The 14,137-nt window shown below is 41.0% G+C and overlaps 1 protein-coding gene across 1 annotated transcript in view; it reads right to left on the bottom strand.

The window, feature by feature from the left end:
• LOC139209584 (cadherin-4-like) overlaps window positions 1-14,137 on the bottom strand; it is a 217,290-nt gene that overhangs the window by 108,334 nt on the left and 94,819 nt on the right. Inside the window, exon 3 of the mRNA XM_070839355.1 lies at window positions 10,987-11,010. Coding sequence (XP_070695456.1) covers window positions 10,987-11,010 — 24 coding nt within the window. The remainder of the gene's footprint in view (window positions 1-10,986; window positions 11,011-14,137) is intronic.

Raw genomic sequence — 14,137 nt, forward strand, 5'->3', positions numbered from 1 at the left:
GAAGAAAGAGAAATAATCAAAGCTGTTGATGGAAATGAGCATGGTGAAGAGGAAGTCAAATTGGATGCGTGGGAAACCACCAAAGTGACAGGGTTAAAAAAAAAAAAAAGTGGAGATGTGATTAGGGCAGCGGGTAGAGATGTGCAGGTGAAGGCAGGGGATAATAGAGGCAATGAGTTAGTGTATTAACGGGACGCAGGGGAATGAAGGATGAAGTTAAAAAAAGATTAGGGATTCCCACTGAAAGAAATCAAGATCAGGTGGAGAATGAGGCTCAGGGAGATGGGGTGTAGAGGGGGTTAGGCTCCTCCACCAAATAGCTCTGAGGGAGGCAATCAGGGCTGGTGAGGGCTGTGCCTGTAGCTTCAACCCTGCAGTTCACCGCTACTTTCCCGGGGGATAGGTGTCACTCGTGTGGTGAAAGAGAGCAGCCACTTTAATGAATGGAACTCTTTATCTGAGCCTGAACAGCGAGTTATTACCTACTGAGTAGACACTATGGAGCGGGCTGTATTTCCACGGTAGTGATCCCCAGGGCAGAGGGGAGAGCAGGAGGGAGTGGGGGGGGGAGGAAAGAGGGAGTTCATCTTTGGTGCCTTATTTTGTAACAGGGTATGACATCTCTGGCCTCCATGCCATAACAAAGCCCCGAAGCATGGTCGAGCATCACTGACGAGAGGAGCATTAGTGTTGAAGGCTGCAGGAAAACCACACAATAATAACACCCACTGGGAAGGCCTCAAACTGTGTTGAATCTCTGCTGCTTCTTTCTGCATGTGCATTAAGGAGATGTTTTAGTATCGTATTCAAGCAAGAATCCTCATAACATTGAAAACTTCTCTTTATAAATTGTGAATTTAATGGCCGGTCTAATGAAATAAGGTCATACAAAAAGAACTTACCAAACTAGGATGTAATTTCACTTTTATAAAAACTGGAAACAAGTTAATGCTGAATTAATTCTCTATTGGATTTGAACTTAGCAGTGCATTCAAAGGAGAGAAATGTGCACATTTCATTTATTTTTTTCTTTGTAAGAACTGAAATGAATTTTAAAAGGATAAGATTTTTGCAGTATGCATTACCCATTTAGCCTGTGGGGAATGTCAACAACCTCCCGCAGACCAAAGGCACTGGACTGGAGACCCTAAACTCCCCTTAGAATAAGTATGAGCTTGTCTAAATGTGTTAACCCTGTTATAGACTGACCTGACTGTCTAATAGCGTATGCTGCAACTCAGCCTCATGTGACTGTGTGCTGAGTATGTGAAGACAATTATATAATAATAATACAATACTAATCTCCATAATATTCATGTATAAAGCATATTAATGCAAATAGATGCAATACAATCTGCTTTACAAGAGACAAAAACTAAAAAAAGACAGACACAGATGCAAAAAGTAGAAGCAATGAATTGATTAACATTACTGTATTATCATGTGAATGTCCCAGACACTCTCTATACTGCCTGTCTGCAGGTAGAGCAGAGCTGATGGAGGAGGATGGAGCCAGTCTAAACTCTCTGTTCTCTAGCTCTGCGGGCTCTGAGAGCCGCTCGGCTCCCCTGACGCTGCCTGATGGCTTTAATTGGTCTCCTCTGGCTATGAGCTGAGCACAGGAATCCCTTCCCACTAATGGAGTAAGCTGCATCGAGAGTGATAACTCTCACACACTTGAGCGTGCACATGCATGTTCAGTCAAACAGATATACACAGACGAGTATGTGCACGCTCACCTGCATGAACTCGCATAGTTACACACATGTACATAGTTAAACACGCGTACAAAGTAAGCATTTACAGTAATCCACCACAGGACTCCTCCGACTCTTTCTATCTGACTCCTCTCTGCATTCAGACATAAATCCTTGTACCTGAAAACCTGCCATAAAAATCTGATCCTATGTAAATATGCGTATATCCTACACACAATGTTGGAAAAACAACCTGCTCCCACTAGGAACTAGCCGTTTCATCTCTACCTGCTACAGGGTAGCGTTCAGGGACTATTTGAACATCCAAGGAGGGGTTAAAGGAAAGAAACCACACATTCGAAAAATGGAAAAACACTATTGTAAAGACATTTCCTTGTGTAATATAACCATTCTCAGGTTCAAATGCACATGAAATCCCATCTGGTGGACTGACAAGCTATGCTTCAAAAGATGTAGGGAGGATAAAAAACTAAATACAAGAAAAAGCATATCATCCAAGAGCTATTGTAAAATTCACCAAAAGTTTGAAACTAACCCATTTAGAGAAAATCCAGGTATGGTTTCTATAAGTCTATTATACTTGAAATTTTGAGTTGCAAGGTTTAAAAGATGAAGAAAAGAAGAAAAAACGTCTTTCTGCGGTTGACCCTGGGGAACGATTAGAGATGTTATTATTCTCCCGGACAGATGCTGTTTGTACTGAGTAGGCCATCTCCAGAGCATTGCAAGATGAGAGAATAAGAGCAAGACAGAGAGAAATATACAGACAGACAAACAGACTGTAATACCACTGGTGGAAGTACAGTGCATGAACCTTCTCTTTATCTAATGAGCATCCTAGACAGAGACAGACACCACTCCCTATCTTTCATTGCTCAGCTGGGATTTATACTGGACAGGGAATTGCTAAAAGCTACGTAAACATACTGCACACCCAGTAACTCCCCACAGTCTCAATATCACAAACAGACCTTGAAAAAATACATAAAAGACAAGCAAGGAAAAATTGGCTGAGTAAACAGGGGGAAAAGTCACTGTACAAATGATATAGGAAAAAGAAGAGTCAGAATGAACTATACGATGGGAGCATGATCCTCTTTAGCATTTAAGCTACATGTATTTACTAACTGAGAGCAAGCGCAAGTCACCCATATATCTGAAGTGTACAGAAACAAAGCTGACAGAGAAGATCAATCCACAAAACTCAGCACATCCCAGCACCAGCTGTCACTCTAATTGCTTCCCTTTACTGTCATCTTTAGCATGAATTCAATGTTAATGCTGCACCAGGTAATACTGATTATGGGTCTGCAAAAGCTTCTACTTCATCTAATGAGCATTGGATTTCCATACAGAATACGGACATTTTTTTTCTGTAGTGGTCACAGACCCTTTGTACATGGAGTTAAGTTGTGTACAGTATTTGTGCCATTATGGCACTGTGCCAATGTGGGTTCTTAATGGGGTAAGCAGTGTTTACTTTTCAAAGACTTTCACATGAATTATTGATGGCTGCGAGCTGATTTGTTCTTGGAATTAGCCTAGAATAATCCATCTGGGCCTACCTTGCTTCCTAGGTGCCATTTCTCTCTCCAGAGTAAACAGGCTGACTGGAAACTTGTGTAGTTGTGCACAGCAATCTGTTATCCTGATTTCTGCTGAGTGTAAAATGGTTACTTAAAATGGCACAAAAAGCTGAGCTTAAGAGGACGGACCCTGTGACCACAAAGGGAAGGTGACCAAAGGGCTTTAGCTGACTTGCTGGAACCAGAAGAAACGCATGGATAATGTCAAATGAATAAATTAACTTTTCTTTTAATTAATCCTTGATTTGAGCGTAGACAGAAGGCTAATGATTTTGCAGATCTTTCTTTTTCCATTTGCCAATGGGTAATCCCTGATCCCATCAGAGAATCAGGGAAGCATAGCAACATTCCCAAAGAGACCTGGTGATCGCCCTAATCATCCACCCCTCTTACCTTTATTCCTTTTGTAATTCATCACAATATAATTTAATATTTGATTTTTCTTTCCCTTCTTTTTAAATCTTTAACCCATTGCTGTCATTTTCCCTGCAAGGCAACGATTGCTGCTCCCTCTTCTGGTAATGAGATGTTTTTTTTCTATTCACTTTTGGTTGCCTTGTCTTACCCCTTCAATAGTCTTCAATGGAAAATGTCTCGAGAGCCTTCCTTTGTTTAGTTTCAATGTGCAGAGGAAATCTTGGGAATTCTACGATGGTGGGAAAAGGGGACTAGAGGCCTGAATACCTGATGCAGCAAATACACCTCAAATTGTGGTACTTTATCATTCCCTCCTTTATTCATCTCTCTCTCTCTGTCTTCCTTTTTAATAGAGCAAAATTCTATTACATGAGCCCGAAGGAAAGACAGCAATATAATAAAATGATTTGCTTTAAAAATGTCTGTGCATTGGCTTGCATTGTAAAACATATACTCAACTGTATACACTGAGAATGTGTAAAAATTATGATAGTTAGCAGCAGAGGAATTCTGAAAAATGTTGGAGTAGAGCTGAAGGAAGACATGACTTGAGAATTTCTTCCCACTGTGCTTGTGTGATTGATGCCAATTTGTCCAGACCCCGATTCATTTTCTTGGCCCTCTTTAGTGTCAGAAAACGAACAGGCTTTGCATCTGAAGTTTGGTAATAAACTCTTGGATAACGTCCATCCCTCGGACAGAAATGAACCAGTCTGAGCAAAGAATAAAGAGACGTTTCCTCAGCAGTCTGTCAGAGGCAACTGGCTCTGCTTTCCTTCCTGTTTGTATGTTTTTTAACCATTTCAACTTACTTATTTATTTTTGGCTTGAGAATACCCATCTGCCATTACTGTGGTGACATGCCTTTGAGCAGTTGACGAGGTTTGAGAGCACAGCACTGTAAAAGGAAAAAGCCTGCTTAATTAGTGTGACTGTGGAGTCGGGAGATGTGTTTATCTCATTATGGGCACTTGAATGAATATTCACATGTCCTTGCTTAGAAAATTATAGCTGAAAAAGTAGAAATCCAAATGTGTGAAAAGAGCAAAACAATTTCAAAAGATAATGTGAAATTGCATGTGTGTAATTGTTGCTGATTATCTCTGAGCTTATGGCAAATGGTAGTGGTATGGGTAGCTGTTTCATGTTTCACTGGTGTCTATCATGCACCAGTGTGTGAACTGAAGTGTAAGACTGACCATTATTCTCAGCAGCTTTTTCTCCAGCTTCTCAGGTGTCTGTGTACTGAGCAGAGATTGATGTACTCTGTCTTCTACTCCCTGTCTGTCCCTCCCTGTCTGTATCCCTCTGTTTCACCCTGCTGAGCTAATCCAAGCTGGCCGAATCCCTCTGCCGAGCAGGACTACATAGGAGCTGTCCTGCTGGGTGCAATATGCCACCCGCTTCCCTGGCAATGCCAGCCCCGTAGGGCTTCAAGCCCAACTGTGGCGTCTTGTCAGTAAACAGACAAAGATGTATGAATCATCTAAGTGACTCGGAGCAGGTAGTCCTGTGACAATAACATGTTGTTGAATCATGACAAAGAGTTATTTGCTCCGTGGGATTACTGCAGCCCTGTTCCTGGGTGACACCACACAGCAAATACGCACATCTCTGGGCTTGTAACTTTGCCTTAATCTTCCAGATACCTGCCAGACACCATCTGATACAGAGCTCACGCACCTTTTAAATGGAATCGCTCTACCAAAGAGAGAACAGTTATGATAAGCTGCAGTCTGTCTCTACATAGTCAATTACACTTAGCCTGTATGGATGGCCTGAAAACTCCATCCACCAGTGCAATCAGTGTTGCACCCTGCTGAGCAGACCACAGAATACCAAATTAAGTTCATCTGTCAAGGGAACAAGCTGTTCTCATATCTAATTGGCAGTTGAGGCTTAAGAACAGGATTCTATAAGAAAGAGCAGTGATCAGTTTGCTTCTGTCTCCACTCTTTTTGTTATACTTGTGTCTGCTTTTATCTGCTCTCTGTCTTTTCCTGAGAAATGTTTCAATGCCCAGACAATCTTAATGAGTCTAAGATGTGGGTCTGCTGAGGTTCTCTTTGTGCAGTTTTGTCTTTATCTTTATCTCTGGCTAACACTCAATTGGACATGTTGGAGGGTTTAGCCTGGAAAACAAAACATGTTGCCAGACTCTTGCGAGCAATAATGAAGAGCCTTTCACATTGTTACAGGAAAAGCTACTTTTAGCTTCATGCACAGGTGACACCATTCGACATTTATTTTTTTCACCAATCCCGTGATAGAGATTTCAATTATACTTGTTGTGGGGTCAGTTGTGATCAGATAATGTCTTCTGTTGGCCTTTAAATTTCAATTTCATTTATTATTTCATATCAGAATCAGAATTCTTTTATTGTCATTATGCATGAAGCACAACGAAATTGAAATAAAAACAGCAGCTCTCACGGACAGTGCAAACATATATGGACCTTATTAGTTGGCCTGTGGGAGTCAATATAGGCATTATAATGTCAGCAACTTCTCTTGCACCTCAGCAATAATAATAGCAAAAAAAAAAAAAAAAAAACAGCTAAATTGGATGAAATTTTTCAATACTTGTGAAACTTCACATGTTAGGAGGTTGGTGTTGCAATGGCACCTTTGGGGTGAGGACCATAACTTCTACTGAATACAAAAAGCTGACTAGAACATGATCACGGGAGTATGATGAGGTTTTAATTGCATTACATGTTTTCATGAAACCATACAAGGTCTCTCACACATTATTTACACCCTAGCTTGTATACAATTTAATGTTAATCACGTCTCTGAACAACAGTGCAAACTCATCATACTCTGTCAGAAAGTCTGGAGCTGGATTTATGAGGGTGTTAATAGCTGAGAAGATCACATGAGGATTACTGCATTGTGTTTATCAGTTACCAATTTGGAAAATTAAGATGTGGGCATTCTAAATGCCACAGTAAATAGCGATGAGCTCTTTCAGGGTGATAAAATAAACCAGTAATCTAGTTTTCTATCACTCAGATTTTCTATCTAAATCAAAGATATCCTTCATTTGCGTTTGCGTATTGGAAAAGTAAACATTTACAAAATTAAACTCAACACATTATATCATAATGTATATCGGACATAATCTATTCAATCTTTAGTGGTAATTTTTGATGATATTGCAAGACACAAGTTAAAGAAGAAGTTAATAAAGTTAATAGTCTACTTGTCTACATGGTGGCTTTGCTGTAATCCAACATCCTGGGTGTGAAGAAAGTGATTCCTTGTAAAACTATACTTTCAAGTAGCTTCTCCGTGTGCTTTTAAGGAGGCTTTGCAAACCAAGAGACACACGAGAGCCTGGAAGCAGCAGCCGCGCATCGGTAAAAATGCACATACATTTGATTCAAATCCTGTGTCTCAAGATTCTTCACCATGGAGCTGAACAGGTTCTTTCACATGAGGGAGAGAAGTTAGTGGTGTGAGGACAGAATGTTTTTCCAATTTAGCAGTGGAGGGAAGATATTGAACAAAATGTAATCGGGGAGAGATCTGGAGATTTAGAGATTTAGAGAGGGGACTGGAGAAAGAGAAACAGACAGAATGTGGTTTCCTTGTGTAGAAGTAAGTTGACAGGTAAATTAGCATGTGTGGCTAATGGGGTAAAAAGTGGCCATGCCCTCGTAGGCATCCTTTCACTCTGACAAACAGACAGCTTGCTGACCCAACCATTGCCTCTGTCACTCCATTCCTCAGTTTTAGCATTTAAACACACAAACAAGCACCCTCCCACTTTGCCAACGACACACTTACTGACATCCTAACAACTCACGCTCCACCCCAAGCACACATTAAGCTGCCATGTGTGTGTGTACAGAAAAGGATAGAATGAATCAGGGATTAATCTTGAAATGTTCAAAAAGGTTTTTTGAGATGTTGGTCTTTTGATTGATCTTCCATCATGCTTTTTTAACAGAATTGAGAAGCAGTGAAAAATCATGGATCACAGCATGCATCTTGAGCAGAGCGTGTTGAGTTGTTTACAATCTGCTCATCAAGTTGAGTGCTAAATTTCTCTCATGCAGCTTACTTTTTTCCTCCATCTTCCTGCACATAGCAAGAATCAGTAGCCAGATTGCCGTCTCAGAATCTCTGTCATTCAAGTTTTTACCAATCACTTTGCCGTGTACAGCCTTGATGCCATGTTTGAGTCATAAATCAACACCCTTGCAAAGTGGGAGGAGTAGGGGTGTATGTGTGCATGCACACATCAGTGTGTGTATGTACTGTATGTGTCTGTGCAGTGAGTATGTGCACATGCATAAATGTTTATGGATCGGAGTCAGAGAACACATTTGGGTATTACCACACATCAGTGTGCCTGTCTTCTCATAGCGGGTGTCTGAATGTTTCATCTAATCATTAAACGCTGACAGGCTTCACAGAGTAGCGCCACTGATCCCCGTCAGAGGAATACAGGGCCTGACTTCATTAGCCCTGTTAGTACTAAGCTGCTTTACCCTCACTCATGCCTGGCTTAACCTGCACAGTGATAAATGCTGAGAGGAGAGGGAAAGATAGGCAGAGGGAAAGAGGGGTGAAACAAAAGGAAAGCTGGGACAAAGGCATTTAAAGAGAAGGGCAAAGGTGCCAAAGTCAGGTACAGAGGATGAGGAAGTGAGAAATGGGAGGGGAATGGGAGGGCACAGAGCGTGTGAACCTGGAGTTTTCAGAGGCAGGGGAGGGGATAAACCTCAAAGTGGCGTTAGAACTGAGAAGGATTTACAAATGCAAAAACAAGCAAAACAATCAATTAACTTGTGTTTCAATTAATCAATTGTTATGCTGACACATTGACAGCCAAAGTGCTTAACAGAGAATCCAGCGTGAGGATCCTATGTGTTCAAGAATTAGCATTGACCTCTGTGGACACATATGCATCCACACTCGTGCACAAGCTGATTCATGCTTGTGCATGTGTATCTAAGCACATAAAGATATGCACACACATCTTTATTCCTAGCATATTTCTTCAGTGCATTCATCTAGTTTCCCTCCTACCAGGACCCCCCTCCCCCCTCAATACTCAGTCTTTTTCTCTTGCCAGCAGAGGTTTTTGGCTGGCTTAAGTACGCCCACAGGGCCCTGAGGGACAGCCCATGACGGATGGCACTGCGTGCGACTCCGATTCGATACAGCCCATTTGATAAATTTATTGCTGGCATTTTGAAAATGAAATTAGAGGGACGTATCCTAGAGACTGTTTTTCCAGCACAGGTGCCATAAATACACTTCATTTGGCAGAGGAGAAGGAGGAGGAGTGTACCAGGATGGAGAGGTGTTGGATTAAAGATGTCATGGTTGGGGGAGGGTAGATAGTGGGAATGGTCTACAGAAGTAGAGAACTAAAGAATAAGGTCACATCATAATGAGGTCCTGTATTAATCATGATATTGGTGAGCAACAACAGTAAAGGTTATTTAACCATAGCCTGGATACCACCAGGACCTAAATACTATGTGCTGCCCTTCAGTCTAACACGTGTGCAGTAGCATTGTACTCTTTTAACAGATGTGAGACCCACATCTCTCATGCTGAATACTAACAGATTGAGACTGTGGGGAGTTGACATTGCCAATGTGCCCAATTGTCCTGTTTTCTCTATCTTTCATGCTCAGGCACACACAAAAACACATGCACATATGCACACACGCAGGCTTATATGCCAGTCCTTTCAGAGATGTGTACACACAAACACATGGTTTATGTACACTATCTTTGCCTCAAGGCCCAATGGCTCTTCAGTACCGACGGCACTGTCATAGCTGCATAGCCATCTATAACTCACAGTGTACGAATTAATATGGTGGGCTATTTTTTTTTTTTTTCCATGGCACTCTCAGTGTGTGGGACTGAGAGACAGGGAATGTTTTTATTGATGCTTCTGACTAAATGGATTTGAATTGGAGGACATACTGGATTGGACAAGAAAAGAAAGAAATACACACAAAAGTCAGCCAAAGACATGGACACACACAGACTAACAAAAGTGAGCATTCATTCACTGTCAGGGTTGCGTGGCCTTACTTATCTCCCTCTCATTCAGAAACATATGCGAGTACGGCTGAGGTTGGGTGATGTACACCACGCCAGCCTCTGCTCCCCTTTAACATTCATCAGAGAGCGAGGCTCGGGCAACCCACATCACTTACCTTTATAGCCATATCTGACAGCATCGTACACTGCATAGTCATCACATACATAGGTCTCGCAACGGGGTGTGTGTGTGTGTGTGTGTGTGTGTGTGTGTGTGTGTGACTGAGAGCACACTAAATGTAACCTGTCACACAGATGTGCTCCATCAATGCCTCTAGCACTGTATCTACAAGCAGCTTCAACAGATCTGAAGCTTTGTAAGGTGAAAAATGTTGTCATGTTCCCGAAGACACACTCCTGCTGTTTAGATTTTTCAAATATACATGTTGTACACATTATATCAGATCCAGGTGACAATGAAAATATTTTCACCTGCTTTCTGTTCTGCTCTGGTAAAAGATAGTACAAAACAACACCTAAGTTCTTAGAAGCACAGCAGGGAATCAAAGAAAGTTTCAACAAAATCAGCAGGGAGTTCTCCTGGCTGATTGTCTGCTCCTGCTTTGCAATCACAGAGCATGACACACCCTCTGCCATTACTGTATCTTCACTATGAAGAGTAGAGGGCTGGGACTGCACGGTGCATACACCTGGAGGCTGCCACTCAGAACAACACCCCTGGAGCTGTTTAGACAGTTTGAATGTCTGGCCCCATCATCTTACAAAATCAAAACAGCCTACAGGTACGTTCCTACAAACATCTCCCCCTCTTACATCTCCCGTCTCTCCCTGAAGATCCACTATGCAAAACAATCATCTCCCCCAACCTCACATTAACATACGCATGAAAGTGTGGAGGAGTCTAAACAGAACTGTGATTAGTCTTAACATGAGACTTACAGAAAGCAATGCATAAACACTGTGGGCTGTCTATCAATGCGGGATAGCAAGGGTAATTTAGTCTAGGTGTCGGTGGGTGTGAGTGATTGACTTTGTAATCAAACAGATTGTTCTGTAACAGAAACACAGAATGACTCAATATCAAATCAACATCAACAACACCATGAAATGTTTTTCATCTCATTAGCAAAAATTAAGGCCTCACACAGACACACAGAGCAACACACCCACATGCCACCCATCTGAAAATGCATGGGGATCCACAGGTGATTGATGGAGTACCATCTTACCTTTTTGTGATGACACTGTGGTATCTGTAGATAAAAGAGAGGAGACAGAGAGGAACACGTTAGGAGCTGACAGGCTGCTGTATAGCAGACACATAAAATGCAGGAGATGACAGCCATGGGAGTGATTTGCTGGGAGGGAAACAAGACACTCAAGGGGATAAACAGACAGAAGGGGTTCTCTCATCTCAGACCCGCAAAGAATACCCATTTTACCAAACTCATGCACGCTTTGGTGTTCCTGAATATGCAAACACGCATAGGGACATGTACGGAGGGTATCCTCGGTAATACACACAAATACACGCAGCAGCTTTTTTTCCACTCCATAAGGAGAGACCAGGTGAGGAAAAAAAAGCAACTGAGCAAACACATTGAAAAGAGGCCTCAAGTAGAAAGATGAGAGCCTCCAGACCCCTGGAAACTCTTGATCTCTTACACAATTTATCCTGAGTGAGCTTTCTAATAAGTAAAAATAATGCCTTTCAGGTGCGGTGAGACAGAGCAAATCAAATCCTTTCAGTAAGCATTTTAGGTTCTTACACAGAGCCCACTAGAGACACTCCTGGCCCACAAGATGTGGATCAAAACAAGGGCAGCTTGGAGGGAAGGGTGTATAGCAACATGTTTTTTATACAACACAGAACATTTACAAAAAAAAAGAAACAACTGAAGGAGGCATGTTTGTGAGGGAGAAAAATACAGTAAATTTAGCTTATTGTTCTCATAAAATATTTATCAGGATAGTGTTTGTAAGCTCCCAAGGTTTCATTTTTATTTAATAGACTTGTCAAACTTGCAGTGATGCTCTTATTTACTGCCTTTTTTTTTTAATAACTTTGTAGTTTCAGCAGTTGAAATCCTAAAGAACATTTCTCTACTGGCCATGCAACCAAAAAGCTCAAATGGCCACAGACATGGGAGGGGAATAATTGAATCCGGGTGGATTTGTGGTGTGCTGGGCTGAAGAAGTGATAATCCAAAGCTCTGCCTAATTGCCAGAGTAAAGATGGCGCCCATTGTGGGGGTGGCGTCGGTGTTTATCAAGGCAGTGTGGCGTGGGATTGGACTGAGCATTAGGGCTTTACACACTTTTGTTTTGTGAGGTGTTACAGTGGATTTGAGCAAATATTGGCCCTCTGGTTATTACATGGTCTGATTGTCTGCTATGTGACTGTCCATAAGCTCTGCGTGTCTACCCTAATCTGAGAGGAGGCTTCAAATAATTAGTTAGTGAAGCACTCTCACAGTCCAGCGCAGTAAGCTTTATCACTAAAGCAAAATCCTTGGTCCATTTCCCTCTCACCCAAAGCCTTACAAACCCTCAACAGTGTTAAAGCCTTCGGGGTAGCCGCGCAGACGATAAAATGACATCCAACATGTCGCAATCACTGGCGCATATCCAACTCTTTTTGTAATTTGTTATGTAAAATAGAGTACAGTATAATAAAAGGTAACTACTTTTAGCAGATGATCAGTTTTCCAAAGATCATGAAACATTTTCAGTAAGTGAGAGAAAAGGAAAAAGGCGTCCACAACATGTACCTGGGCTACTAATGTAGAAAAACTTCAAAATTCAAAATTTCTATTTGCGTCCAACATTTACCTAAGATAATGAAATCAACACAAGTGTGAGATGAAACACATCTTAAACAAAACTAACAGTGTCTTTGTCTCAAAGCATCTAAAGCTTATTAGTTGTCAAGTGACAAATGGTCATCAACAGAGTCCGTTCTAAAATACTGGTCTATTTCTGTCAATTAAACAAAATCAAAACTATTATGTAACTAATCCACTGCATCTGCCAATGTAGTTGAAGATACGACACGAATTATAATGCAAGCCAAAACCATAAGGTAACTGGTGGACATCAGAGAGGCGTTTCATTTGTTTTAGCACCTCTCGTAATATACATGCACATAAAGCAGGATTGTTGCAGCACATAAGGAGATCAGCAAAAAACTGCTGCTGTGGTTATTTTAAACTCTACTGTTGAGTATCAGTTTTACATAATTTGAGTAAAACACAGAGCAAAGAGCACAGTAGATTGAGCTTTCGGGAAAAGAGCTTACATAAGCTGGAGACAACACAACTTAACCATGATTTATTTTTAATATAATAAGGCAAGATCTAATTTATGGATTAATTAATTGTCCCTACGCACAGTAACTTCCAGTGAACAGTAGGGTGCTATACCGTGTCTTTCTGTGCACACTGATATAATATGTTGATTAGGGAAGAAATTTGAAGAAGATTTGGCAACATGATCTCTTTTAGCAGTGTTTGATAATGATAAATAATGATATAATGATAAATGATAATAATAACACACACTAGCGTGGTGATAATAAATAATCAAAAGATGGCACTTCTTCCTTCTCTAGAACTCTCTGGGTCAGAGCAAAGTAACCATGCTGATTGGTGTCAGCATACATAAATAACTCTGCTGTTTAGGGAGGTAAAGAAAATCTCTGTCATTGATTACTGCATTTCTTCCCAGCTATCAGTGGCTTATATGGATTTGGAGGCTAATATGCAGGGAATGTGTGAGTGGTGTTTTAATGTGCCCCTGCAGCCATAGCAGTACTCCTGTGGGTTTAAGTATTATGTTAAACAGGCGACATGTCAATGCAAGTTTTCCAATAGTAGTGGGCTTGCATACATTTCCAGTATGGATGCAAGCCCACCAAAGACTGCCCAAAAGCATGCCCACAGATATTAATAGCTACATATTCAAGATTCATTTATAATATAGGACGTAAACATCTCCCAACTGTTTAGCTTCACCTTTCAGAAATTTAGCCTATCACTCTCACAGAGAAAGACACTTAGACAATTCATTATTCAATTACAGCAGGTTAATCTATACCCTCTCTTAATTGTTTGACTGTAATATGACGTCTATACTTTGAAAGGAAAAACAAGCTAAGCAACGATGGACCAAACCACATTTCAGAGATCGTAATGGCTAATCAGAATATTTGCATTGACATTTATTCGTTACCCATTAAAAATTACATCTATTGCCAAATTACTACTTTTCTGATCTAATATATAGGAAGTTAATAATCCTAGTATTTGAATTTGTACTTAATGACAGCCTCTATTTACTGTATTCCCACTGAAGCAGATAGGGATGGTTCTCTGCTTGAAG

Source organism: Pempheris klunzingeri, chromosome 11 (genome assembly GCF_042242105.1).
Source record: "Pempheris klunzingeri isolate RE-2024b chromosome 11, fPemKlu1.hap1, whole genome shotgun sequence".
In the NCBI taxonomy this organism is placed as follows: Eukaryota; Metazoa; Chordata; class Actinopteri; order Acropomatiformes; family Pempheridae; genus Pempheris; species Pempheris klunzingeri.